This window comes from Denticeps clupeoides, chromosome 1 (genome assembly GCF_900700375.1).
Source record: "Denticeps clupeoides chromosome 1, fDenClu1.1, whole genome shotgun sequence".
Taxonomy (NCBI): Eukaryota; Metazoa; Chordata; class Actinopteri; order Clupeiformes; family Denticipitidae; genus Denticeps; species Denticeps clupeoides.
In genome coordinates, this window is record NC_041707.1 from 39,202,474 (window position 1) to 39,228,261 (window position 25,788).

Consider the following 25,788-nt stretch of genomic DNA (forward strand, 5'->3'; position numbering starts at 1 on the left):
AACAGGATTCTTCCGCAAATGGTACAATTGTAACCTTAAAGAGATCAAGAATTATATGAGGAAGATGAAGAGAAGTGGATTTGTGCATTAAAGATAACAAGTACTCGATTTTACCGTAGTTATACTTAATTTTACATTTTTATTAAAATTACAATCAACTTTTATTCTATGTTCCTACATGCCTTTAGTAAAATTGAGTACTTAAAAAAAAAACTTTTAAAATTAAAATTCTGAGAAAATTTGGAACCTCGGAAAACCTGATGTAAAATCCTGGTTTTACCGTGGAATTACATGCCAGAGAAATGAAATGTTCAACAGGAGTTTTTTTCTGCTTCTCACACGAACATGTTCCTTAAGTTTTACAAAGAGAACAGAACAACGGACACACAACTTTAACATAAAAAGACAAAATCCAGGTCCCTACTGGTCCAAGTCTTTTTTTCCATGGCGGCCACCGGTGTAATCAGAAGGTTGCCGGTTTGAATCCCGATCTGCCAAGGTGCCACCGAGCAAAGCACCGTCCCCACACACTGCTCCCCGGGCGCCTGTCATAATGCCCACTCCTCACCAAGGGCGATGTTTAAATCCAGAGGACACATTTCGTTGTGTCACCGTGTGCTGTGCATCATAATGACAATCACTTCACTTTTCACTCATTTTTACAACATTAAAGCAAAAAAAAAACAAATACAAACCCTTGACCCTGAAAAATATTATTGCTTGGAATTGATATAAAATCATGCAAGCTGATGTCACACAGTATCAATGACCAATGGGCCAGAGTTTTCCTGACCATATGGAAGATGAGGGCTGAAATATGGATAGAGGGTCAAGTTCTGGGGGAAGCCACAGCTGGTAAATGAATGGATGTGGGACTTCGCTTCCACATCATAAAAGGAAATCACACCTTCCTCGTGATCCACAAAGACGCCCACCTTCTTGGGTTTTTTTTGAAGTTCTAAGAGAATATTTGTCTCTTCTAGGGCAGCATATTGGTTCCCATTAAGATGTACAATGACCCAGTAGCCATCACTTGGCTTAAAAGAGAGCCTGCCCTTCCGATTCGCTTCCTCACTCATCACCCCAATGTCCCAGCCAGTCTTCTCTCCCACTTCCACTTCCCAGTACGCTCGCCCACAGGTCAGTTGGTTAAACCCCACAATGCTGCTGAAGGTGTCAAACCTCTGTGGTCCATCTGAGACGTTCTGCTTCTGCTCTCCGTATACCACGGTCTTCCCATCTTCGGACAGAACGAGCTGAGGGTTGGCTGTGTCTGGATCTAGAACCACATCCACTGGAGAGTAAAACACACAACATCAGAATAGTTCTGTAAGAACCCCGGTAGACAAGATGTCAATTATAATCTGGAGTGAGTCGTTGTCAGAATAAAACCGTACTAAAATAATTAAAATTATTCAACATGACGGTGGGTAAATCAGAGACGACTCTTGCTCCTCATATGGATTCGTATTAAGATGAGGCTGATATGGACCTGTGTATTTTTAACACTAAACCAGCCACATGGGTCGCACATTTTTTTGCCAGTCCCTAGGTCGGGTTAATGTGAAAGGTTGTGTCATGAAATGCATTCTGGGTAAAACGTTTGCCATGTCTGTTATGCAGACAGCCAAACCACTTGATCAAATGTGGCATCCCCGACAGGGAGAAGAATAAGTGTCAGTTTAACCGACTGGGATCATATATAAGCTTTGAGATCGTATATAAACTCGGGATTCATTAAACTCTGGAGATTTTTGCTGTGTATCATGTGTATACATGCTTTGCATGTATCGTACTTCATGCTTTAATTCACTCTTCTGCTCATTTACATTTACAGCAAGTATCAGACGCCCTTATCCAGAGCACCTCACTCCAGTCACCCTGGAGACACTCAGGGCTAAGTGTCTTGCTCAGGGACACAAAGGCAGTGAGTGGGGTTTGAACCTGGATCTTCTGCAGAGGTGGGAAATCCACCTTGGGACTTGCCCTGATACTAGTTCCTCATTACCCTTCATTTTTGGATTGAGGTTTATAAAGGCATGTTTCTTTGGAGAATGCATAATTTCAATTGACATCTGAATTTATCCCACTGCGTCATTAACTACAGCTTTAAATGAGAAATTTATTTGAAAATTATTTAAGCATGTAGCACACTCAAATAGTATTTTATTATACACATATTTGATCATTTATGTAGAGCCATTATTTGAAGGCACATTTTTTTGTAAGTGTACACCTGGCCAGTAGGTGGTGTCATGTGCACACAAAGCTTTTTTGGAACTCGATCACCCAGAGGTGGGTTTGTTTCTACAAGGTTTATTGTTTGTTTCTTCATTCTGTGGATCTGGATGTCCCACCTCAGGTGTTCCGGTTCATGGCCGAGTGTATTACCCACTAGGCCAGTGTTTCCCAACGCTGGTCCTGGGGGAACGTCAGTTTTTATTCCAACCGGCATGGCTTCACAACCAGTCATTATAAGACCTTTACGAAACACCTAAGCCTAATTTAGGTAGGTTTGGAGTGAAAACATTTGGCTAGATGTTCCTCCTGGACCACAGTTGGGGAACAACGGCTACCACTAGGCTACCACCCATTGTGCTTTAATCAAGACTCACCTGAGAACTTCTGGACTCTATAGATCTCTGTTGGCAAAAGAAATAACAGAATGGCACGTTTTTTTCTACATTTACATGATAGAGGTGATTGGTGTTTGAAAAATAAGGCTTTGCTCACCCATAGAGGTAAGCTCCTCAAGCTCAGTTTTTATTTGCGCCATCAGGGTGGTGCAGATGTTTCTCATCGTGCCAAAGATGGTGTCCGTATCCACAGCGACGTCTGTCCAGTCTCTGCTCTCTGCTCCTTCCTCAACGTCTGATGGGAAGCTCTATGGATGCACTTCAGTTTTTCATCCATCTTGTGCTATCTCAAATCCTGTCTTTCATTAGTTGATTTTTATAGTGTTTTTGTGTCTTTGGATGGGTTGGTTTTTGAAGGGTTTTGAAAAGTGGGATACATCATCATGATTGTTCTTCATGATGCAATGAATCCAGACATGCCATTCAACAGCAGAGGCGAATAGTTCAAACCCAGAAAACAAAAAACAGGATTTGGTTCCAAGTTTTTGACTCAATTGACCAACCAGGAGGTTCTGGACATGAATGTCAGGGATTTGGGAAACAATGGGACGTGAAACATCCATTACCAAGAAAATCTCTGCTTTGGGAGTGGATGATATCTGTAGATGTCACCAAATGCTCACCTGCAGGGAGTGGATGGGGTCCTCCACATTCTCAATGTGGTTGAGTTTAGAGACGCTGTCTTTCAGTTTGTCGATCTCTGCTTGTAGCTCCTGGGTCAGCTCCCGCTCCTCCATCTCGACTCGATTCCGTTTATCCTGCAGGGGCTTCAGCGCCTCTTCCTCAGCCCTCCTCACAGCTTCCATCACCTTTGCGAACACCTTCCTGGTCGCCGTCATCTCTTTGTCTACGTGCTTCTGAAAAGATTGATTGACGTCAGTCTGCTTCTCCTTGGACGATGTAACAGTTGTGTTGATGTAGAGACGCTCACTTTACACTCAGAAGCACTTTGTCTAAACTCATCTTTCTTCATTTCTTTGTTCCGTATCTCGTCCTGGAAACCGTCCCTAGTTTTCTTCAGTTGTTCCTGATAAACACGCAGTATAAGAACAGGAGATGTTTTCTTTCATAGCAGGAGAGTTAGTGTGAATGTTATTACCTTCTTCTGGTCCCAGGCCTTCTCAAGAGGAATCAACATTGCTTGGTCCTCTACACAGAGAGCACAGACACAGCTTTGACTCTGAAGGCAGAAGAGCTCGAGGGGTCGGCCATGCTCCAGACACGCCCTTTGGTCCAGGTCAAGTAAGGGGGCCACCAGCAGGTGTCCCTTCAGCCGTTGCTTGGAGAAGTGTGGCTCCAGATGTTCTTCACAGTAAGAGGCCAGGCAGACCAAGCAGGACTTTGTGGCTGTAAGCCTTGGTGGTCTAATGCAGGCATCGCACGGAACCTCTCCTGGAGCTCCGGTGTACTTTCCATGTCTGAGCTCCATGCCACCCTGCAGTTCTTCTACCACCGCCTTCAACACAACATTCACTTTCGCACCACTGTTAACGTGTGCCTTGCACAGTGGACATTCATTAGCATTCTCCCGATTATTCTGGTTCAGACAGGCCTCACAGAAGCTGTGGCCACAACTGGTGGTTACAGGATCCTTCAGAAGGTCCAGGCAAATGGAGCACTTGAGGTGCTGGGAGATGCAATCAGTGGGCAGCAAAGGTGAAGAAGTGGCCATGTCTGGAGCAGATCACCCCTGAGTTCCAAATGATCTGCAAATGTAAAGATGGTAATTAGAATTATTATCACTTCTATGCAGGCCAAGTTTCTGAACACATAATTTACATTTACATCTACAGCATTTACCAGATCCCCTTATCCAGAGCGACTTACAATCAGTAGTTACAGGGACAGTGTCCCCCTGGAGACACTCAGGGTTATGTGTCTTGCTCAGGGACACAATGGTAATGAGTGGGATTTGAACCCGGGTCTAGGAGAGTGTGTTGCCCACTAGGCTACTAGTGGTAGTAGCCTACGATCATCACATATAAATGTGCTTATTTCTATTGGATAGTTAGATTATTAATGTATTCATTAATATAATGTCATCATTAATATGCCTCTGTCATTAACCATCTCACTTTGCCCGAATTTGTGGGAACAGATTTGTGACTAAAGATTTGTAACTGCTGGTCGTTGCCTCCAAATACGATGAGCACGGAGGCGCAGGATAATGAAGACACCTTGAGAAATTAAGCAGTTTTGCTAGTGTTGGCATTCAGAAATAAATGATAAAAAAATATAAATTATAAATAACTATAAAGTACAATTTCTCATCTGGCTATTTTTTCACAATGTCTTGTTGCCTATGTTGTGATGTAAACAATGTTTTCATCATTTACATTCTTTTGCATTGCAAATATAAGATGTTTCGGAAATTAGAAGGTGTATTTTCCATTTCTATTCCAAATACTACATTGCTCAGTTCTAATGCAATAATTAAAAAAAAAAAAAAAAAAATATATATATATATATATATAAATTGTAAACTTCCTCAACCTCCTTTGCTCTAGGAGATTAACCAACCCCCACATATCAAGGGGACCTCAGTGGCACATTGGCAGTTCGGGAATCAAACCCGCAACCTACAGGTCAGGAGTTCACTTCCTTACCCGCTAGGCCACCACTGGCCCCAAATGGTCCCTGCTTTTTTGGAATCTGGCTATTCCTGACGTGGACTTTGTTAGGTGTTAGCAGTGGTGGTTTTTCATACGGGCGACATGGGCAGTTGCCCAGGGTGGCATCGTGGTGGGGTGCTATCTTGAGCAAGTTTTTTTATATAAGGGTTTTCTATTCCCTGTTTGTGGGGAGTGAGGGCGCCCTCATTTTTGAGGTGCGTTTGCTACTTCGGGGTGGTGGCAGGAGATTATCTGACTGGCTGGAGTGCCATTTAATAACCAGCTCACAGAGTAAGCTGATGTAGCTCCTTATTCGAGTTGTCAGTTCCACCTTAAATCCTGCTCAGCAGGCTGCAGTACCCGTATTGCGCCTGTAGGGGGTGTAGTTCAGCGAGGCTTACAGCCAGGAAACCTGTTTCAGAAATAAAGAACGTTTTAAATCTGTATACGGTGATCATCTCAACATCCTGAACTATTAGAAATAATATCAAGCATTACCTGTCCGGCCCAAATGTTTTCACAGAAGTTTTCACATGGGAACTGTGCATTGGATTGATAAATGGTGTTCTTTTACAGAAAAAAAATGGTATCAACTAATATCTGTCTGGCAGAAAAAAACATTTTTCAGTGTAAAATTGACCTCATGTGCACATGGATTTATGATGAACATGGACGTTTCCATGTAAAAATATGCTGTATTTCAGTCTGCTGTATTTGAGGTGGAACATTTTACATTTACAGCATTTATCAGACGCCCTTATCCAGAGCGACTTACAATCAGTAGTTACAGGGACAGTCTCCCTGGAGCAACTTAGTGTCTTGCTCAGGGACACAATGGTAGTAAGTGGGATTCGCACCCGGGTCTTCTGGTTCATATGCGAGTGTGTTACCGACTAGGCTACTACCACCCAGAAGTGACTAATGAGCTGTAACCTAAATTATATCACACCCGTATATGCGAGACGTGAGGATGAGCTCATTACGTCACATGGAAGTTTTCCTGGGTTGTGCGAAATCGCAGAAAAAAGAAAAATGCAAACCAAATCTGTGCACTTAAAAGTGTCTATTAAGTGTCTGAAAGGTCAAAGCCCTGTGAATGTTTATCTGGTTAAACTCAGTATGGTTCCGACCACTGATTTTACAAAAAAACATGCAAATGCATAATTCTCAATGTGTGTGTATGGGGGTGTAAGCAGAATATTCAGATATGAGTTTAGCACCTAGTTAAACGCGACAGGGCATGTTGAAAAGTCCTCTGCTAATGTTCCAGGAAGCGGGATATCCCTCCATCCTTCCCTTTTAAAGAACAACTCACACAAACACAATTTCATTTCCATCAAAATGACAAGGATTTTTATATAAATGCAATAGAGGGATTTCTCCTTAATTAACGTTCCACCACAGTCAACGGGATTCCAGTCGGTCTCATGAGCAGTACTCAAACCCCACTTACTACCATCGTGTCCCTGAGCAAGACACTTAACCCTGAGTGTCTCCAGGGGGGGGACTGTCCCTCTAACTACTGATGGTAAGTCGCTCTGGATAAGGGCGTAAATGTAAATGTGGTAAATAATTCAAGTGAGATGGTTTACCGTGTGCACTGAACAGGACGGAGTTCCGCTTCTCTCTCTCCCCACCTGCGTTAGGTTTCTTTTCCTCTGAAAGCACGTCCTCCTGAAGGAGATCGAGAAGCTGATGTTTACCGGTGCTGGGTGGAGGAGACTTTCGCTTTTATTTTCTGGCCTCTTTCGCATTTTGTCTGTGTTTCATTTTCATGGGGGGACGCTGGAGTTACCTGAGAAATCGGTGCTTTTGAAAGGCAGCTAATGTTCTGAATCCAGGTGAGTGCTGGCTGACCAGACTATGGAAATGTTTCACGTCCCGGTCTAAGCGATTGCTTAGAGATCATCCAGACACGTTCACACAAAACCAGGGTTTTATAGACAAGGTCAGCGGTCGAATTAAAATCCAGGCCTTGGTTCAGTTCAGGTTCTAGTTACTGACTCTCAGAGGAGGGAATTTCAGGTTTAGAAAGTAAAATATATATGTACATATATATTTTACTATATAAACATATGTTATATATGTACATACACACACACACACACACACACACATACATACATAGAGGGTGGACCATTTATATGGATCCACCTTAATAAAATGGGAATGGTTGGTGATATTAACGTCCTGTTTGTGGCACATTAGTATATGTGAGGGCGCAAACTTTTCAAGATGGGTGGTGACCATAGTGGCCATTTTGAAGACGGCCATTGGATCCAACTTTTGTTTTTTCAATAGGAAGAGGGTCATGTGACACATCAAATTTATTGGTAAACAACGGTGTGCTGGTTTTAACGTAACTTTATTCTTTCATGAGTTATTTACAAGTTTCTGACCACTTATAAAATGTGTTCAATGTCACCAACCATTCCCATTTTATTAAGGTGTATCCATATAAATGGCCCACCCTGTATATATAACCTTGTGTGTGTGTGTGTGTGTGTGTGTGTGTGTGTGTGTGTGTATATATATATATATGACTCACTCTCACTAACTGAAAGTGATTGTCATGGTGAAACACACGGTGACACAATGAAACGTGTCCTCTGTATTTAACCACCACCCTTGGTGATCAGTGGGCAGCAACATGTGGGGACGGGCCCTTGATCAGGGGGACCTTAGTGGCACCTTGACGGTTTGGGAGTTGAACCGACGACCATCCGATTTTGGGTCCGCTTCCTTACCCGCATTATTGTTTGTGGGCATCATGAGAAATCCACTTCACTCAAAATAGGTTTGAGGAGACACTGTTTTATTAATCATGAACTATAAATGTATGAGCATTAAATTGTGTAGAATTTACAACGACTGTTAGAAATAAATGTGTTGACGCTGTCCATCCAGCTTCCAACCATTTTACAATCCTGACTAAATAAATCAAAAAAGGTACGAATTTAACGTACATTAAAAGTGTTGTCGTTTTATGTTCTAAGGTGCTATGTAATGTTACGCAGAGCGTGTGTCAAGCACTACATGTGAAATATATGTCACACAATAAACAATGAACAATAAAACATTCCGTTTCAAATGGAAATCTACGGTATAAACGATGCGTTTCATTGCAGGCACTGTTTGGTCCGCACTTTCTCGTTGGCGGGGCAGGTGGCGATGGTGTCGGACGCCTTGTCGCAGCAGTAGAGGTAGAAGAACGGGTAGAGTTTCTCCCGGAAGGTGTCTGTGAAGGTGTAGATGTGGCTTTTTGCCTGGACGTCGTAGAAGGAGACCTGCCCCTCGTCGTAGTCCAAGTACACGCCCACCCGCTTCAGCTTGGAGCCGAGGGTGAGGAGGAGCGGCGGGCTGGACGAAGCTCGGTACTCCTGACCTTTCTTCATGGCCAACGCCCAGTAACCGTGGGCCGTGCTCACGGAGATCCGGCCCTTCCTGTTGACGGACGTCCGAGCCACGCCCAGGTACCAGTCGTCCTTCTCGCCCACCTGCACCTCCCAGTAGTGGCGTCCCGAGGTGAAGCCCTCGCGCCCCAGGGCGATGACCACCGTGTCGAAGCGCCCCGGGTTGTCCGGCAGGTCCTGCCACGCCCCCAGGTGGCGAAGCTGGTGGCAGTCCTCAGACAGCTGGAGCCAGGGGTTGGCTGTGTCGGGGTCAAGGGTCACATCCACTGGACAAGACAAGAAATTGCATTTTATGACGTATTTGGACGAACAATCAGATGCGAGTGTGAAATTTGTCTACTTACCCGAGTACTTCTGGATTTTTCTAAGCTCTGTTCAATAGAAAGTCATGGATTGTCACCAAAAAAAAAAAAAAAAAAACATTATCCATATATGTATTACATTTAGTAATGGACCAGATACCAGTCTCTGCCAGTTTCTCCACTTCCTCGGCCAAGGTGTCCTCCAAATTGGCCACTGCTCTCCTGATAGTCCCCACACACTGTTCTGTGGGAACGCTCGTCTCAAACCAATCTTTCAGCTGTGGGTGAGTGGAGAGAGCCGGAAAGTTCTAGAACAGAAGAAAAAAAATTCCATTTAAAATGGAACCTTCTTCCAATCTTCTAAAAGGACCAATGTGCCCTGGACTTCTAGATGTGCCCTTCTAGATTTCACCTGCAGGAAGTGGATGTGGTCCTCAGTGCCGGAGAGGCGCTCCAGATCCGAGCTCCGCTTCTTCAGCTCCATGATCTCCTGCTCCAGCTCGGTGATAAGGGCCTGGGCCCAGCGCTCCATCTCTCTCTGTTTCTCCTCGATGGCCAGCACCAGCTCGGCCTGGGCCTTCTGCACAGCCCGCACCAGCTCTGAGAAGACCTGCATGCTGTCCTCAACCTCACGTAAGGCGCTGTTCTAAAAAAAATGTCCACATAACCAGTCATCTGGTGCTAATGTCACAATGAGATCTGCGAAATGTCCCAAAAATGTTTAGAAGTCAAATAGCACGCAGGTCACCACAACAAGGTCTACAATGAAAGGTCCCTCACTTTATTGAGCTCCACTGAATGTTTGATCTCCTCCACTTTCTTCAGTCGGTCCTGGATCATCTGCTGGACCTCACCCTCCGTCTTCCTCAGCTGCGTCTGTGGTTACCATTGTTAAAATACATGAAAGGGTCATATCATGAATGATCTTATTTTATATGAGCATCAACGTGGCAATTGGGACTTCATGCCAAGTTGGAAGTTGTGGATTGTGGAATGTTGCCTTTCTCTGATGGTCCCCTAAATGTTAATAATCCTTCACGTTAATCCTCACTCTGCTGATATTCTAGTTATTGACACTTATCTTGATTACTCAAGAACTTCTAATTAGAATTGGAATATTTCTGACTGAATTCATGACAAATTGTGGGAGCTGGAACGTATTTGGATGATATGTTCGCCACAATTTGCTGAAGAAACAGGCCTCACCCACCTTCTTCTCAGCCCACTCTCGCTCCACTGGGATGGTGTAGTGGGCGCGGTGGTCCCTCTCTGTGCACAACACACACACAATCGTCTGGTCCTTTTTGCAGAAGAGCTCCAGCAGCCTCTCGTGCCTCTTGCACATGCGGTCCTCCAGGTTCGGCACTGGCTCAACCAGCTTGTGCTTGGTGAAGCGGGCGCTGTGGGATTTGATGTGCTCTTCACAGTACGAGGTCAGGCACACCAGGCAGGACTTGACGGCCCGCAGGCGGAAGCCCGTGCAGACGTCGCAGGAAACCTCGTCTGTCCACGTCGGTGGGATCAGCTCCGGGATCTCGGCCAGAATGTCCTTCAGGGGTGGCTGGAGATCCTGCTTCTGTTGCTGCAGTAGGCTGCTGGCCCTCAGCTCTTTGAACTGTTCCGAGATCTCCCTCAACACCGTGTTGATGCTGACGTCCGGCTGCTTGAAGAAGGTCTTCTTGCACATGGGACACTGGAACAAGGTGCCAGTCTTCCAGTAACCAAGGATGCAGGTCATGCAGAAGTTGTGGCCACAGGGTATGGACACAGGGTTGGTGAACAGATCCAAGCAGATGGAGCAGTGGACCTGCTCCTCTGCCACCAGGTTTGTGGGAGACGCCATGCCTGAGCAGGCGAGAAATGTGAACAAACGCATTGCTGACCAAATCGGTTTAAAGGGACTTCGATGTCTTTTGTGCCATCTAGACTACAGTTGTCCCTTCATAGAAGGTTGGCTGCCATTGCGGACCCTAAGCGCGAGTTGATCCCCGTCTAGACCGTTCTTGTCCACAGCTCCCAGATGGATGGTCTCAACCCCCTCGAATGTCTAGAAAGCCGATCTCCTAACCAGTCACCTCAGTCTCCAAACCTGCGATGCAGGAACGCCTTCAGTTCCATGGGCTTCAAATGAAGAGTTGCCTTTGTACCTCCCACTTTGTAGAACCCATTTCACGGTTCGTTCAACCTCGTCGGCCATTTTGACCTGATTCTAAGACCCGCCTAAATATACTACGCCCGCGTAGACCCTCCATCAGCGCCACAGCCCGGCCATGCACAACAGCCAAGATTAGCACCCGTCCATAAATATCCATCTGGCCACTGTCTCGTTTCCCTGTCCCGCTCACGAGCGAGAGGTCCACGGGCCCGCTCGCCAACACTTCCCGACGCCAAAGGCCAAATGCGTGCCAATGATCAACGAATGCAGTTATTTACAGCAACGCCACAGAGGACTGATGACTAGATCCTGCCGTAAAGACAGCGGACGTGCCAAAACCCGATGTGACCATGCGGTCAGCCTAATGCTAAAAACGAGGCGAAGCAGAAACGGACGTTAAGCTACGGAATAACGGAGCACACAGACACGCGCCAGCTTATTGCTGGTAATAAAATGGGTTTTTTTTTTTTCCCGACCCGAGGACTCACCAGCGAGCCGCTGCAGCCGAGTGGCACGGAGCGCAGTGACCTCCTCGGCCAGGAGTGACACTCGACACAGCTGACTCCATCGCTCCCCGAAATATGTCCCCTCCCCCGGCTCCAGCTTACACCGCTTCTCCGTCTGTCGCATAACTCGGCTCATTTCAACCTGTTGTTTTTTATATCTTTCATGCATTTTATTGAAACGTGCCGATAGTCGCATAACAAACATATTCATTACAAAGTGAATAATGCACAACTACACTATAAAAATCTCTTTTTTTTTTAAATCTCATGTTAAAATCTTAGATACGGTAGTGTGATGGTTAAAAAGATTCATAGCTTTTTCCATCAGAACATGAACATGCAGATGCAGTTTTTCTTGATCACCATCACGAATTCATCAATCAAAGAAGCGAAGCGTAGATCCGGTCAGGACTCCGGCCAGGATCCCGAGCCGCTCGGATTTCACCCGTGCTTGACGGCCGTGAGGGCCAGCGGGGCGGAGTTCTTGCCGTCGGGGTTGAGACAGGGGCTGAAAATGGGGTGCAGGCCCTCCTCAAAGGAGTCGTTGAAGGTGTAGAGGTGGGCGCAAGCCTTGGCGTCGTAGAAGGACACCTGGCCCGCCTCGTAGTCCAGGTAGACGCCCACCTTCAGCGGGAGAGCCTGTAGGTGCAGGGGCAGGCGGCTGGACGCCAGGGCTTTCACCTCGCCGTTCTTCAGCCACAGGCACCAGAAGCCCCCGTCGGGGCTCAGGCTGATCTCGCCCTTGCGGCGGACGGAGGCGCGGGCCACCCCGAGGGTCCAGGCGGTCTTGCGGCCCACCTCCACCTCCCAGTAGTGGCGGCCAGTCGAGATGCCCTCGCGGCCCAGCACGAACAAGGCGGGGCTGAAGCGCCGGGGCGTCTCGGACTGGGTCGCCCGGTGCTCCTCGTACCGCACCTGCCGGCAGTCCTCGGACACGGCCAGGTTCCGCTGGGCCGTGGCGGGGTCCAGAAGGACCTCGTCTGAGAGGAAGGGAAGAACACTGCTGTAGTTACTGCCATCTTGGCGTCAATCTGGAGACCGAGGACAAAGTCGTGTCTCGACGTTTTCTGCCTGTTCTTTTCACATTGAGACGCATTAATAATTAATCTAGATGGAGGTATGACACCCTTATTCAGTCGCTGTAACCCGTCAGAAAAAACAAAAAAAAGCCTAGAGGCGTAACACACTCGCCTTTGAACCAGAAGACCCAGGTTCAAACCCCACTTACATCGTGTCCCTGAGCAAGACACTTAACCCTGAGTGTCTCCAGGGGGGACTGTCCCTGTAACTACTGATTGTAAGTCGCTCTGGATACGGGCGTCTGGTAAATGCTGTAAATGTTAAAAAAAGGTGGAACACTTACTTGCATAGTTCTGGAGTTTCACAAATTCTGCAAGAGGGCAACAGAGAAGTTTGGAGTCAGTCAAAAGGTGAACAGGCTGAGCACTAAGCTGTAAGCTCATTGGACGTTTGTTGGCTCACCACCAGTGTTGCCAAATTGGGCAGTTTTGAATATATCCTGATAAAAGTTGTTTGTCGAGGAATGGCATCACGGAACACGTTTACTTTAAGTAGGTTTCGGCAAGTAATCACAACAGTTGAACATTTTTTAGATGCCGTTCGGCCGTTTTGACTACTTGGGGATGAAAAATATTAGGTATCTGGCAACACGGTTCATCATTTGTCACACGATCAGTAATTTCTCACCTTTCCCGTGCAACTTCTTGAGCTCGTTGTCAAACTTGTCCATGAGGGAGCTGACAGACTTCCTGATGGTGCCCAGGTACAGGTCTGTGCTCACGGACACTGCCGACCAATCAGAAGGCTCGGGTGGAGGGGGCAGGGTTTGCATGAACTAGTCAAGGGGAACATTGCATACTCCAATCAGCATATTTCACCATAATGAAACCTGATCCTATCAAAGCAATATGACTTGATTTGATGGTATTTATGGGTGTTGCCTAGCAACCTATTAGCAGAAGTAACGAACATAATATAAAATGCATTGTGTTTTTAAACAAATTTTAGAACCAGACTAACCAGACTGCTGGGAGCAATAATAGAGATTTTTTTAAGTAGTTGATGAGGTGTGTGTATATATACACTGTTTATTGTACTATATTGTACTATGTACTATACACATACACATGTGTGTGTGTGTGTGTGTGTGTGTTTGGTTTACCTGTAGGAAAAGTACTTTGTCTTGTGTGTTTGCAAGGGCGTCCAGCTCGCTGCTCCTCTTCCTCAGCTGGCTGAGCTCGTGCTCAAGTCCGTGCGCCAGCTCCCGGGCCTGTAGCTCCGCCTCCCGTTGCCGCGCCGAGATCAGCTCCACCAGCTCGGCCTGACTCTGTTCCACCAGCCGTTGCAGCTCGGCGTACAGCTGCCAACTCTCCTCCAGCTCCCTCTGAGAGGAGCTCTGCAGACACACACACACACACACACACCATCAAAAAAACCCAACCCAATCACATGACGTGTTTATAACAAAAACTGCAGCGATAAAACACACACACACACACCATAAAAAAACACACCACCCAATCACATGACGTGTTTATAACAAAAACTGCAACAATAACACACACACACACACCATCAGAAGACACACCACCCAATCACATGACGTGTTAATAACTAAAAACTACAACAATAACACACACACACACACACACCATCAGAAGACACACCACCCAATCACATGACGTGTTAATAACAAAAACTACAACAATAACACACACACACACACACACACCATCAGAAGACACACCACCCAATCACATGACGTGTTAATAACAAAAACTACAACAATAACACACACACACACACCATCAGAAGACACACCACCCAATCACATGACGTGTTAATAACAAAAACTACAACAATAACACACACACACACACACACACCATCAGAAGACACACCACCCAATCACATGACGTGTTAATAACAAAAACTACAACAATAACACACACACACACACACACCATCAGAAGACACACCACCCAATCACATGACGTGTTAATAACAAAAACTACAACAATAACACACACACACACACCATCAGAAGACACACCACCCAATCACATGACGTGTTAATAACAAAAACTACAACAATAACACACACACACACACACACCATCAGAAGACACACCACCCAATCACATGACGTGTTAATAACAAAAACTACAACAATAACACACACACACACACACACCATCAGAAGACACACCACCCAATCACATGACGTGTTAATAACAAAAACTACAACAATAACACACACACACACACACACACACACCATCAGAAAACACACCACCCAATCACATGACGTGTTTACAACAAAATCTGCCACTATAACACACACACACACACACACACCATCAAAAAAAAAACACCCAATCACATGACATGTTAATAACAAATACTACAAAAATAACACACACACACATACACACACACATACCCACACCATAAAAAAACACACCACCCAATCACATGATGTGTTAATAACAAAAACTGCAACAATAAAACATACACACACACACACACAGCTCTCCTGAAGAGACGCAATGCTGAAACCTGGATCAACCACACATACAAACATTCCGCCATGAAAACACACACTCCTCTGGCAGCCGGTCTGCTCTCTGGTTCCCTGCAGGATTTAATAAAGCAGGACAGGCACAAAGAGGAGACCCACTAACACACTAACACACATTCCACCTGGCACAAACACACACACGTTCTCACCTTCACACACACAGCTCCGTATTCGCTCTTTTTACCCGCACATACAAGTGTGTACTTTTTATTTATCCGGAACCAGAAATGACCAAAGACGACGTTTGCTGCTTGTCTGCGGGGTGCAGGTCCAGGTGACCTGCAGGACGGGTTGTCCTCCAGCAGAGGGCTCCACCACACACCAACAATTCCCCACAACGTGACAGGACGTGTTATTTTCTGTCCCGTTTTCCACGGCCAACTGCTGTTAAAGGTGACAGTGGGTACTGGGGGACCGAGTCCACTTCGTGGGGTCGCCGTTGTCCCACTCGATCTCACAGTGACTGCCACCCGAGAGCCGAGCGGCAATATCTGCAGGCCCCCCGCCCGGCCCCGACCGCCGTAACCTCACCCTCGCTGTATTTTTAACCTCCACTTCTTCCAAAAAGAGGGACAGGAGAGGAAGTGGACAGGGCCGGGTTACGTCCGCAGGAGAACCTGAGATAATCCTTGACACGACCGATGCAGGGTGTGCGTTTGAAGCAGGGCGTGGCACGCGGGTAAATATTTGAAGCCGCCCCACCGGTTAGTCAGCTTGTGGATAAAGTTGCAAGATAAGAATCTGCAGGTGCTGTTACGAAAAGTGTCAAATATATTTAATGACAAACTCTCATAAAGATCTTCCAAAATGGCATCTTGGTGGAAGAAAGGTCCTTATTGATTTTTTTATTTTATTTTCAATATTAGGAAAATGTTTATACGAATCCTTATATGAATCGTTAACATTAATGCCAGAAATGGGCATCACTTTGTCACACAGGGCATGCTGGGTAGTGACGTTTAAAGACTGGCCTATGCACATTGTGAATTGTCACGTGGAAGTGTGACTTTTCTCGAGCCGTGTTCTGTTGTGCTTGAGGAACCCGTGAGGAACTTTTCGCTTCAGCGGCTAGAGGGTGGAGTTCTTGTGTCTTAACGAAGGAGAACTTTTGACTGACGGGTTGGACTCACCTTGATGACCCGGATGGATTGCTTGATCTCCTCCAGCTTCTTGGTCCTCTCCTTAATGAGGTGCTTCAGCTCCGATCGTCTTTTGGCCACCTGAGTCTAAATCAGCGACACACACACACACACACACACACACACACACACACACACACACACAGAAGTCAGCAGAATCTCCAAAAATCTCTCACAGTGATGGGGTGAGAGGTTAGAATAATTTTCTGAGTCCCTCAGCAATAGGCTGTTAATAGGACAGGGACCATGACCACTACGGGGCTCCCAGAGCTCCTGCCTGCACGTCATGCTGGCCTACTGCGAGTGAAAGGTCTCTAGAGCTTCATCTCCATCTCTAGGTCAGGTTAGGGTAGGTCAGCCTAAGTCAGCTTCCAGAAAGGCTGGGATTGAGTGGAACCCGGGTCCTGGGTGATTTACTGAGCTCAGCCCCGAAAGGTCAGTTCAGCTCCATCCAGCAAAACTTCACCAACAGGCAAGAGGAATGAATGAGCTGCAGAGGAAGAACTTTTGGGTTTTTTTTTTTTGGTGAACCAAATCTGAGGGCGGGACTAGTGTCCTTAATAATAATAAGTAATATTTGCCGTGCTAATAACATTCGTTACTGGAATTGGTTCATGGAATGCAGTACGTCCTACTTCGAAACTGCAGATGGGCCCGCGTGGTCAGCAACGGGCCCACGGGTATTAATGTCACCAGAGGAAATAAAAGTCCTCGTCGGTCACACATTCGTAACTCACTGTTTACTAAGGGCCAAGCCAGGCAGTTTGAGGTGGCCTTCAGGGGTAGAAGCTCCTCTTTCGCTGACAGTAGCAGGTTGCATAAGAGCAGACGGGCAGCGTACGAGCGCGGAAGCCAGCGAGCAGCCATCTTCAGTTCCTGCTCGTGCAGTTTCATGGCCGCACCTGACGTTAATTTTTTTTTGCGTTTATATGGTCTTGCCGGTCCCCTAATCCTGTATTTTAAGTCTCTTTCTGAAATTCAGACATGGTGCCGAATTACAAATGTCCCGGGACGCGCCATTTCGTTGTCTGTAGCTTTAAATGCTAATGAGGAGGAGGGAGGCGGGACAAGGAGGAGAGCGGCCTATAGGAGTTGAGGGGGCATTCACCCACCACACTGTTTGGTGCAAACTAGAAGTCGTGTCGCCATTTTTCCAGAAAAAAAGAAAATAAGAGTCTCGTGTGACGGAACTAAAAAAAATTGAATTTCTTCTCATTTTTACATCCAATCACCGAGCAACTGCAGTGCTTCACGCGCTTGGAAGCCACGACGGTCAGTGGAGATAACGTTTTAGGGGCGGGGTGGGAAAAAGCATGAGAAATGGGAGGTAACCTTTCCCCTTATGACGTCATAAGGGGACAAACTCTTTACACCTACCGCCACTTCTGGCCACTTAATGTTAAATCATCTCCCAAAGTGGCATTTTCATGACAGGGGACCTGTGAATGAAAGGCGGACGCACCATCTTCTTCTTCCACTCGCGCTCGGCGGAGACGACGTCGTGGCTCTTGTGCGCGGCCTCGGCGCACTCCTGGCACACGCAGGCGTGGTCGTCGCGGCAGTAGGCGTCCAGCAGGCACTTGTGCTTCTTGCACACCTTGTCCTCCAGGCGGGCGATGGGCGTGACCAGGCGGTGCCTGCGGTGGTGGCGGAGGTGAGCCTCGCAGAAGGAGCCCGAGCAGCTCAGGCACGACTTCTGCGCCTGCGCGTTCGAAGCAGCCGGTCAGAAAACACCTCGGGACAGAAAAAACGATTCTACAAACGTACGGTGACGATCCACCTTCAGCTTCCTCCCAATGCAGGCGTCACACGGCACCTCCCCGGCTTTGGCAAACTCGCCCCCCACGGCGTCGCCGAGAAATTTTGCCGGCAACGTGGCCGACGAGCCCGGGCTCCCCGCGGAGGCCCCTGTTGCGGCCCCGCCCACCTCCTGGGTGGAGAGGCCCTGGAAGTGGGCGGCGATGTCGGCGAGGACGCAGTTGACGCTCAGCTCGGGCCTCCTGGAGTAGCTCTTCTTGCACATGGGGCAGAGGAACTTCTTGCTGTTGTTCCAGTAGCCCTGCAGACAGGCCTTGCAGAAGGTGTGGCCGCACGGGGTGGAGACGGGCTCCACGAACACCTCCAGGCAGATGGAGCACATGAACTGCTCCTCAGACAGCATGGGTGCCGCCATCGGGGATGAGGGGCCTGCAGAGGAGGAGGAAGAACATAGTAATAGGTCTTGGTCAAGAAGCCCCTTTTAAAAGTATTTCTCGTATTTTTAGCATTACCCATAATCCACCTGATTATTTTTTTAATTTTCCATACTTCTAGACCAAATATCGATCACACAATAAACGTCCTCCGGCACTTCCTGTCCACCCCTGAACCCCCCGACGAGCACCATGGGTAAAAACTAGTAGTTCACACAGGCTTATCAGGGCCTGGAATGTTCGTGGGGCAGAACGTGAGGAATGCTGCAGCACAGGATCCTCGGGACCTTCAAGAATGTTCTCAACTCAGAGACACATCAGTATCACACCTTTAACGTTTAATAAATTACATTTTTAAATTATTTTTAATCAATGCCCACTAAGAGTGGGTTGAAGATCAGGTGATACAGTCATAAAGTGTTACAAATGTTATTATGTTCAGTTCAGTAAAGTAAATATATAGATTTGGAGATTTGGAAATCTCCCCGAAATGGAAAATCTGGCCATGGAGCCAATTCACTGGACAGACACGGTTTGAGTTCCACCAGCCACTTACTCTGCATGGCGACGTCTGCTGCCGAGCCACCGGAGAAACGTCCCACTTGTCCCGGCCGGCCGCGAGTCTCTGTCCAGGAAAGCTCGCCTGTCCCTCTCACGCGCAAACACAGACCGACGAGGGCTCCTACCCTTGAGGAAGTGAGCGGTGGGCGTGGCCGGCCCTCACCTGTGGCAGGCTGGGCGGAGAGTGGCTTTTACACAAACACCAACCGTGGAACTGGGCGAGAGGGCCTCTCTTCGAAGCGCTTTATCTGGTTTTATCGTTTCGTATTCACCACTGGGGAACAGAATATGATTCATTTGATGATTCATCGATTCTTTTTCCATTATGTTCTGTTCTATTCTATGCCCTTCAGCACACATTACAGCGCACAGTGTCAATGTTTGAACTGTACTGGGTCAGCTGACACCTCCTCAGCCAATCAGAGCTCTTCAGTTCTCTAGTTCGTGTGGTCCCAGGGTACGAGACTTCTTTGCAAGGTGGAAACGTTCCAGAGGCAGTCTGTGGCATGGGGGGTGGCGTGGGGAGCCAGAACTGTGACCTCTGCATGCCCTGTTCATCCAAAGTTTAAAGTGAAGCGATTGCCACTTGCGATACACAGCAGCACAGCACACGGTGCACACAGTGAAATTTGTCCTCTGCATTTAAACCCATCACCCTTGGTGAGCAGTGGGCGGCCATGACAGGCGCCTGGGGAGCAGTGTGTGGGGACGGTGCTCTGCTCATAGGAACCTCATTGGCCGCTGCCTTAACCGCTAGGCCACCACCGCCGTCCACGACTGTCATACACTTCCACATATCCCTCCTGCACACACACATTACGTTTATTGAAGTCTGTTCATCTCAGTAATGTTCGTTTTTGTCCTTTCCATACTGTTTAACATACTTGTTGGAAAAAGGCCCCGTTATAATCTGCTTCATCTGGTCACATGGGACAAAAACCTTTGGCCACTTTATTAAATCCGTAGGTGCATATTGTTTGAATTTATATAGCTTTATTGTGACATGGTAAATACATAATATGGAGATGTGAGTCATATCTTTTCATCATTTGTCTGCTAGGCGCCCCCATTTATTTTTACAGTACATACAGTGTGAAAAGTGGACGTTTCGTGTGCATTTCAGCTTCCGTCCCTTCATCAGGTGTCAGCTTCTGACCTCAGGATGCCCGATGACAACCGCTGGTGGCAGCATCACCCGGACATCGTCACGGGTTAAAAATGTCCCCCCCACCCCGTGTCTTTCTTTTTAAATGCAGCGGGGAACCCCTGCTGCGCTGCCTCCTTTCTACCAGCAGGGGGCAGCATCCTGGATAGAACAGAGCGCCACTGCAGTCGCTCAGAAAGCCGGAAGGAGGGGGGGGGGGGGGAGAAATCTGTGTGTGCTGCTGTAATGGGGATGTGGTCTGCACATGGGTCTTCATTCCGCTCGCCCGAGCTCATTCGTGGACGTGCACGCATCAGGAGAGGGACGCCGGCCTGGTACAGCGGTTTTACATTTACGCCCTTGTCCAGAGCGACTTACAATCAGTAGTTACAGGGACAGTCCCCCCCCCGGGAGACACTCAGGGTTAAGTGTCTTGCTCAGGGACACAATGGTAGTGAGTGGGGTTTGAACCTGGGTCTTCTGGTTCACAGGCGAGTGTGTTACCCGCTAGGCTACTACCAAGGGTTAAGGGCCCCCCCGCAAAAACTTGCTTTTTGCTGATGCCTGAATTCTTTATTTCTCTCACACACGTCCGTCGATCTGAAGCCACAATTTTCCGGCTCTCTTTTCACCCATCATCTTTCCGAGCCTTCCATCTCCCCCCCTCCTCCCCGTAACGCCGCTCCTGCTCAGTGTTCTCTACCTCGGTCCGAGTGCTTCCCTCACAGGGTTATTAATAGAAGCTCCGCTCTCCTCCTTCTCGCGTTTCCCTCATCCTCCTCCCCCACATCATACTTTGCTCTGCTGCTCCATCCTGCGCTTCCCCCGTTCTTTCTTCCCCTCCGCCCGACACGCGCCATGTTCCTCTTGCCCTCGAGTGTCACACACCGTCCCTCAGCCTCATTATGTCCTCCTTTATTCAACGCAGGAACGGTGCGAAACATCTGCATCTCCCGTAAAAAAAAAAGACGATCCCAACACGCGGTGTTGACCAGGCGTTCGTCGCGGCGGAAAATGTCCCCAGAGTTCCCTCCCCCGGCGCCAACCGTTCATTGTTCTACGCGGCTTGGGGTACTCTTTAGAACTTGGACTGGTTCTCGTCACGTTCTCTCTCTCTCTCTCCCTCTCGTAAAGAGTCGGTCGGCTGCCAGCGAGGAGACGGATCCGGCGTCGGCCCCGGAGGGCAGAAGCGACACCGGATCCTAATGAAGCCGCGGTCTCTGCTCATTAACACCGAGAGCTTAATGGAGCAGCGCATCCGGGGGGACTGCGGTGGAAACAACTCCAGAGCGTCTCCCCGGGGACGCGGTCCCTACAGAGACGCGCGCATACGCACGCATGCCGTCTCACAGGGCCCAGTGGCTGAGTCGACACGGCGTACACACCCACATCCTGCGCCGAATTTAAGACATCATCTTCGAGTTCTCATATCTAATGACATTGATGAAATGTCCCCACAATGTCAACCTTCCGCCGTCAGAAACACACACAACAGTCTAAACGAAAGAAGCAAAATATCCTGTAGTGACGCACTGTACGCTGCTCGGAAAACAATAAAGGGAAGATTTAAACACTTGTGTGAAATCATCAGGAGACGTGGAGGAGGCCCGGCAGCAGGACCTTTGAGGAGCGCTGCCAGAGCCCTGCAAAATGACCTTCAGCAGGCCACAAGTGTGCATGTGTCTGCTGAAACGGTCGGAAACGGGCTTCGTGAGGGTGGTGTGAGGGCCCGACGTCCACAGGTGGGGGTCACAGACCAACACAAGATTGGCAAATTCGCCACTGGCGCCATGGGCTCTTCACAGATGGTTCCTCAGACCTGAATCATGTCCCGCTCCATCCACCAACGGCACGGTGCACCACAGACTGTCCAGGAGTTGGCGGACGCTTTAGTCCAGGTCTGGGAGGAGATCACCATCCGCCATCTCATCAGGAGCATTGTAGGGAGATCATACACACTACTGAGCCTCGTTTGGACTTGTTTTAAGGACTTTACATCAAAGTTGGATCAGCCTGTAGTGTGTTTTTCCAGTTTAATTTTGAATATGACTCCAAATCCAGACCTCCATGGGTTGATAAATTTTCCATTGATGTTTTTTTTGGGTGATCTTGTTGTCCGCGCATCCAACTATGTAAACATTTAAATAAGAATATTTTATTCTATCAGATCTAGGATGTCTTATTTTTGTGTTCTATTTATTTTTTGGAGCGGCATGTGTACGTATACATATATGTATGTCTGTTTTTCCCAACCCGTATACGCACTTGTAAAAAGGCCCTTTTTGTAAATGTCTCTCCAATGCAGTTGTCATCTGTCATTGTCAGCGCCCCTCTCCAGCCTCTCCATGCCTCGTCTACGTACATAAATGGTAAAACTCATACATAACTGTAATATAAATGAGTTATCCCTAGACATAGGTCTCATTGGGATGTTCAATGGCAACATATACACCCCCATACACACACACATCTACTTTTTTCCATGTTAACCTGAAACATAAAAAACGGGGACCTGCAAAATATCTCCGCAATGTCACTGTCCTCTGTCATAGTTAACTTTATGGTTGTGACGCATAAACACACACAAGCATGCAAAACACAAGAGACTGTCCATTTGCACTCGCACACCAACCCATACACCCGTCCTCTCTGTAATAAATATTTCATCTTACACCCCAAAATGAAACATGTTCACTCTTAGTTTAAAACATTTTGGAAGCCTTCACAGGGTCCTGCAAAATGTCCCCATAACGCGGGTGACATGTCTCACGTGCTTGCATGCACAAGCACACTCTCACGGGACACGAATCTAACCTTACCTAGTCTCTCTACCTCTACAGCAATCATGAGCAAAAGTGTTTTATTTTTAATGTCCTATGTACAGATGTACCTAAAAAGAAATGATAAGACAAATACGTGAATATGGTAGTTAGGAGGACATCCATTTTCTTCCCCGTAATACCATGTTGTTCAGATCAGGACGCTGTCCTTGTAGATCGGGAAAAAAAACGGGGCATAGATCGAGTCATTTTCATAAGCAATTTGCAGCAAAGTTTAATAGTGCACAGAAAGGGGACAAAAAAATACAGTTACAGGGATGTAACAGCGTGTGCGCCGGTCTAACCACCGTCCTTCCCGGTAGATTCGGAGACACAGGACGCACGGGACCTGCGTCGAGCATCGAAAGAACAACGCGCTTCACCTGCATTTTACTCCAAACCGTTCTGGCCTTCAGATACAGACTAGGACAAGCGGCTACGTTAGTGGCAGAACGATAAAAAGGAACAAGTCGTCAATAAATAAATACGGTACAGAAGGAGGTGACGAAGAGCGAGATGGGCGGGGGGTGGGGCTTATGGACCCGGTGGCGCTGCACTTCCTGATTTAAGGTGCACCCCCTGAAGGGCACACTGAGGTTACCAGGGCGATAATCGGGATCACCGCTATTGCTTGGATTGTCAGTGTTGCTTGATGCAATAGTGGATCCTTGGTGGACCTCGATGGTCATTATGGGGCGTTGCAATAACCACAAGCGCACGTCCTTCAACGGTTCGGCTTTCAGCTGAGCAACAATTCGGCTCCTTGCGTTGATCTCCGGGAATCTGGGACTAGATCAATGTCCTACATATTCACAAATTGTCACAATTTGCGAAGCGACTTGTTGGCGTTCCATTTCCTGAAGTATTGTGACACCCATCTTGGGATCGGGACGCCTGGAGGGAAAGTGAAATGAGGTTGTGCTTAAAATGGACGGACGCGGGGAATAAAGGGTAAGTGGAAAGTGCCTGCTGGGTATTCCGAGGGCGGGGAGGGTTAAGCGGCAAGTCTCTGGCGAGAATTAGCCGGGGGAAGGGAGCGGTTCGGCGCCGACCCCGCTTGGTCGGGGGGCGGCGTTCGAGAGGGTGCCAATCTAAAACAAGTGCAGCGATGCATTGTGGGAGGTGGTGCACGAGCACCCTTCACCTCCTGGATCCCGCCCGCGAGTAGGTTGGCGGGGCCGCCGATGGGGTGACATCACCGAGCGGAACATGCTGGCTGTGCCTTGTGCGGCAGTTTGTCCTTTAATTCGAAAAAGAGGTTACATTCCGATAATACGAGTATTAATGAGCTGGGACAGCCGAGGACGGAACCGTGTGCTACATTACGTACAGAGGGGACGGTCGGGGCGTTTGGACGGTTACTCTGGTCCCATCAGACGTAGGAGTGTGCCTGTGCGGTTTCCTCGAGAAAGGATAGTCGATCCCACCGTCCCCGGAGTCTCCGTTTCCGATCCCTCCTCCTCTCTCCCCCACCCCGGTTCTCCGTGTCACACCTGGCACACGATCACACCCTCATTGCGGAAGTGGGTTCCGTTTGTTTCAGGTTTCCATCGGTAAGGTGATCGCCTTGAACCCTCCCTCGCTCACGCCGAGGACCGAACCTTTTAATCGAACGTGCCGATGGTGGAGGTCAGAAGACGGAGCCGAATGGATCTGCGCCTGGGCGGTTCTTGACTAGTCGAGACCATTAATCGCCGGCCCTCTGCCGCTCGCCATCGTTTAATTAAGCATCTCGCCGTCCTGCACCTGAGAACGTTCAATAATTCAGGCGGCGGCAGGAGCCAAACACCTGGACGGGCTGCAGAACGCGGCTACGAGTAACGGCCGTGACGTCAAACCAACCCAAGGAGGCGCCGACCCCAGACGTCCCAACCTGAGCTGGCCAACGTAAAGCCAGCCAGGTCCAACCAGGTTCCTGGCTCGGGCACCAGGAGAGGGAGGGTGAGGGAGGACGTGGAGATATCAGAGCCGGAGACCTGTGCTTGTTCGGTGGACAGGGGTCCATTTACTCGGCCATGCTGGGGAAGGAAGGGATTTTTGCGGACGGGCATTTTTTTGGCTGAGCCTGCAGGGGAAGGGTTCGGCAAAAAGGGGTGACGGGGGGGGGAGGTTGTCGTCATGCTAGATGATAAATTCCGCTTCTCTCCGGTACTCACAACTGGTTCCTTTTACGGGTTTTTTTCGCCTACTCTCAACCTTGACCTGTGACCTCCTCCCACTTCCACCCCCCTCCTCCATCACCTCTATCACCACTCTCTGCTGCGGAATGACATTTTTTTTAGGCTTTTTTTGTGTTTTATTATACGTAATTTATATAGTTGAGGGATTCTCCAGGCCATCCTCTATTTCTTTTTCTTTTGGAAGCGTCTGAACTGGTTCTGAATGGCGAGGGCCGCCTTCTCCGTCTCAGGGGCCTCCAGGTCGATGTCGATCTCCTCCTCCTGTTCCTCCGGCCGAGGCTTCCCGGCAGGGGTCGACGCCTTTTCTGGAACAATCAATCAGTCACTCAGTCACAGAAGGAGAGCGGCGGCCACTTAGCAGGGCACCGGAGTACAGTTACAGTACGCCGAGGTGCAAAATGCCTTACGTCAGACTATTTTACACTGTTGCCCAAAGCGTAGCCTAGCAACCCCTTATCGTTGGACCCATTCAAGTTGTATTCTTCCAACAGTACGGGCCAAAATTTGGACACCTTCTCATTCAGTGTG

The 25,788-nt window shown here is 48.1% G+C and overlaps 3 protein-coding genes across 3 annotated transcripts; all 3 read right to left on the minus strand.

Annotated features, from left to right (window-relative positions):
• Positions 1-752: 752 nt before the first annotated feature.
• On the minus strand, positions 753-6,952 carry LOC114786387 (E3 ubiquitin-protein ligase TRIM39-like). Its single transcript, XM_028973522.1, has 7 exons — positions 6,841-6,952; positions 3,736-4,342; positions 3,568-3,663; positions 3,260-3,526; positions 2,734-2,884; positions 2,616-2,642; positions 753-1,294 (listed from the first exon to the last, which is right to left on the minus strand). Exons 2-7 carry the CDS (start codon positions 4,306-4,308, stop codon positions 753-755), a joined length of 1,656 nt encoding a protein of 551 aa, XP_028829355.1. The 5' UTR covers positions 4,309-4,342; positions 6,841-6,952.
• Positions 6,953-8,046: 1,094 nt separating this feature from the next.
• LOC114793426 (E3 ubiquitin-protein ligase TRIM39) lies at positions 8,047-11,859 on the minus strand. The gene is made up of 7 exons (XM_028985176.1): positions 11,607-11,859; positions 10,174-10,808; positions 9,744-9,839; positions 9,376-9,609; positions 9,124-9,271; positions 9,006-9,032; positions 8,047-8,927 (listed from the first exon to the last, which is right to left on the minus strand). The coding sequence occupies exons 1-7, from the start codon at positions 11,833-11,835 to the stop codon at positions 8,368-8,370; spliced, it is 1,929 nt and encodes a 642-aa protein (XP_028841009.1). The 5' UTR covers positions 11,836-11,859; the 3' UTR covers positions 8,047-8,367.
• A 15-nt stretch (positions 11,860-11,874) lies between these two features.
• On the minus strand, positions 11,875-20,333 carry btr12 (bloodthirsty-related gene family, member 12). The gene is made up of 8 exons (XM_028985283.1): positions 19,113-20,333; positions 18,145-18,551; positions 17,827-18,066; positions 16,356-16,451; positions 13,807-14,040; positions 13,332-13,479; positions 12,988-13,014; positions 11,875-12,604 (listed from the first exon to the last, which is right to left on the minus strand). Exons 1-8 carry the CDS (start codon positions 19,117-19,119, stop codon positions 12,066-12,068), a joined length of 1,698 nt encoding a protein of 565 aa, XP_028841116.1. The 5' UTR covers positions 19,120-20,333; the 3' UTR covers positions 11,875-12,065.
• Between the last annotated feature and the right edge of the window lie 5,455 nt (positions 20,334-25,788).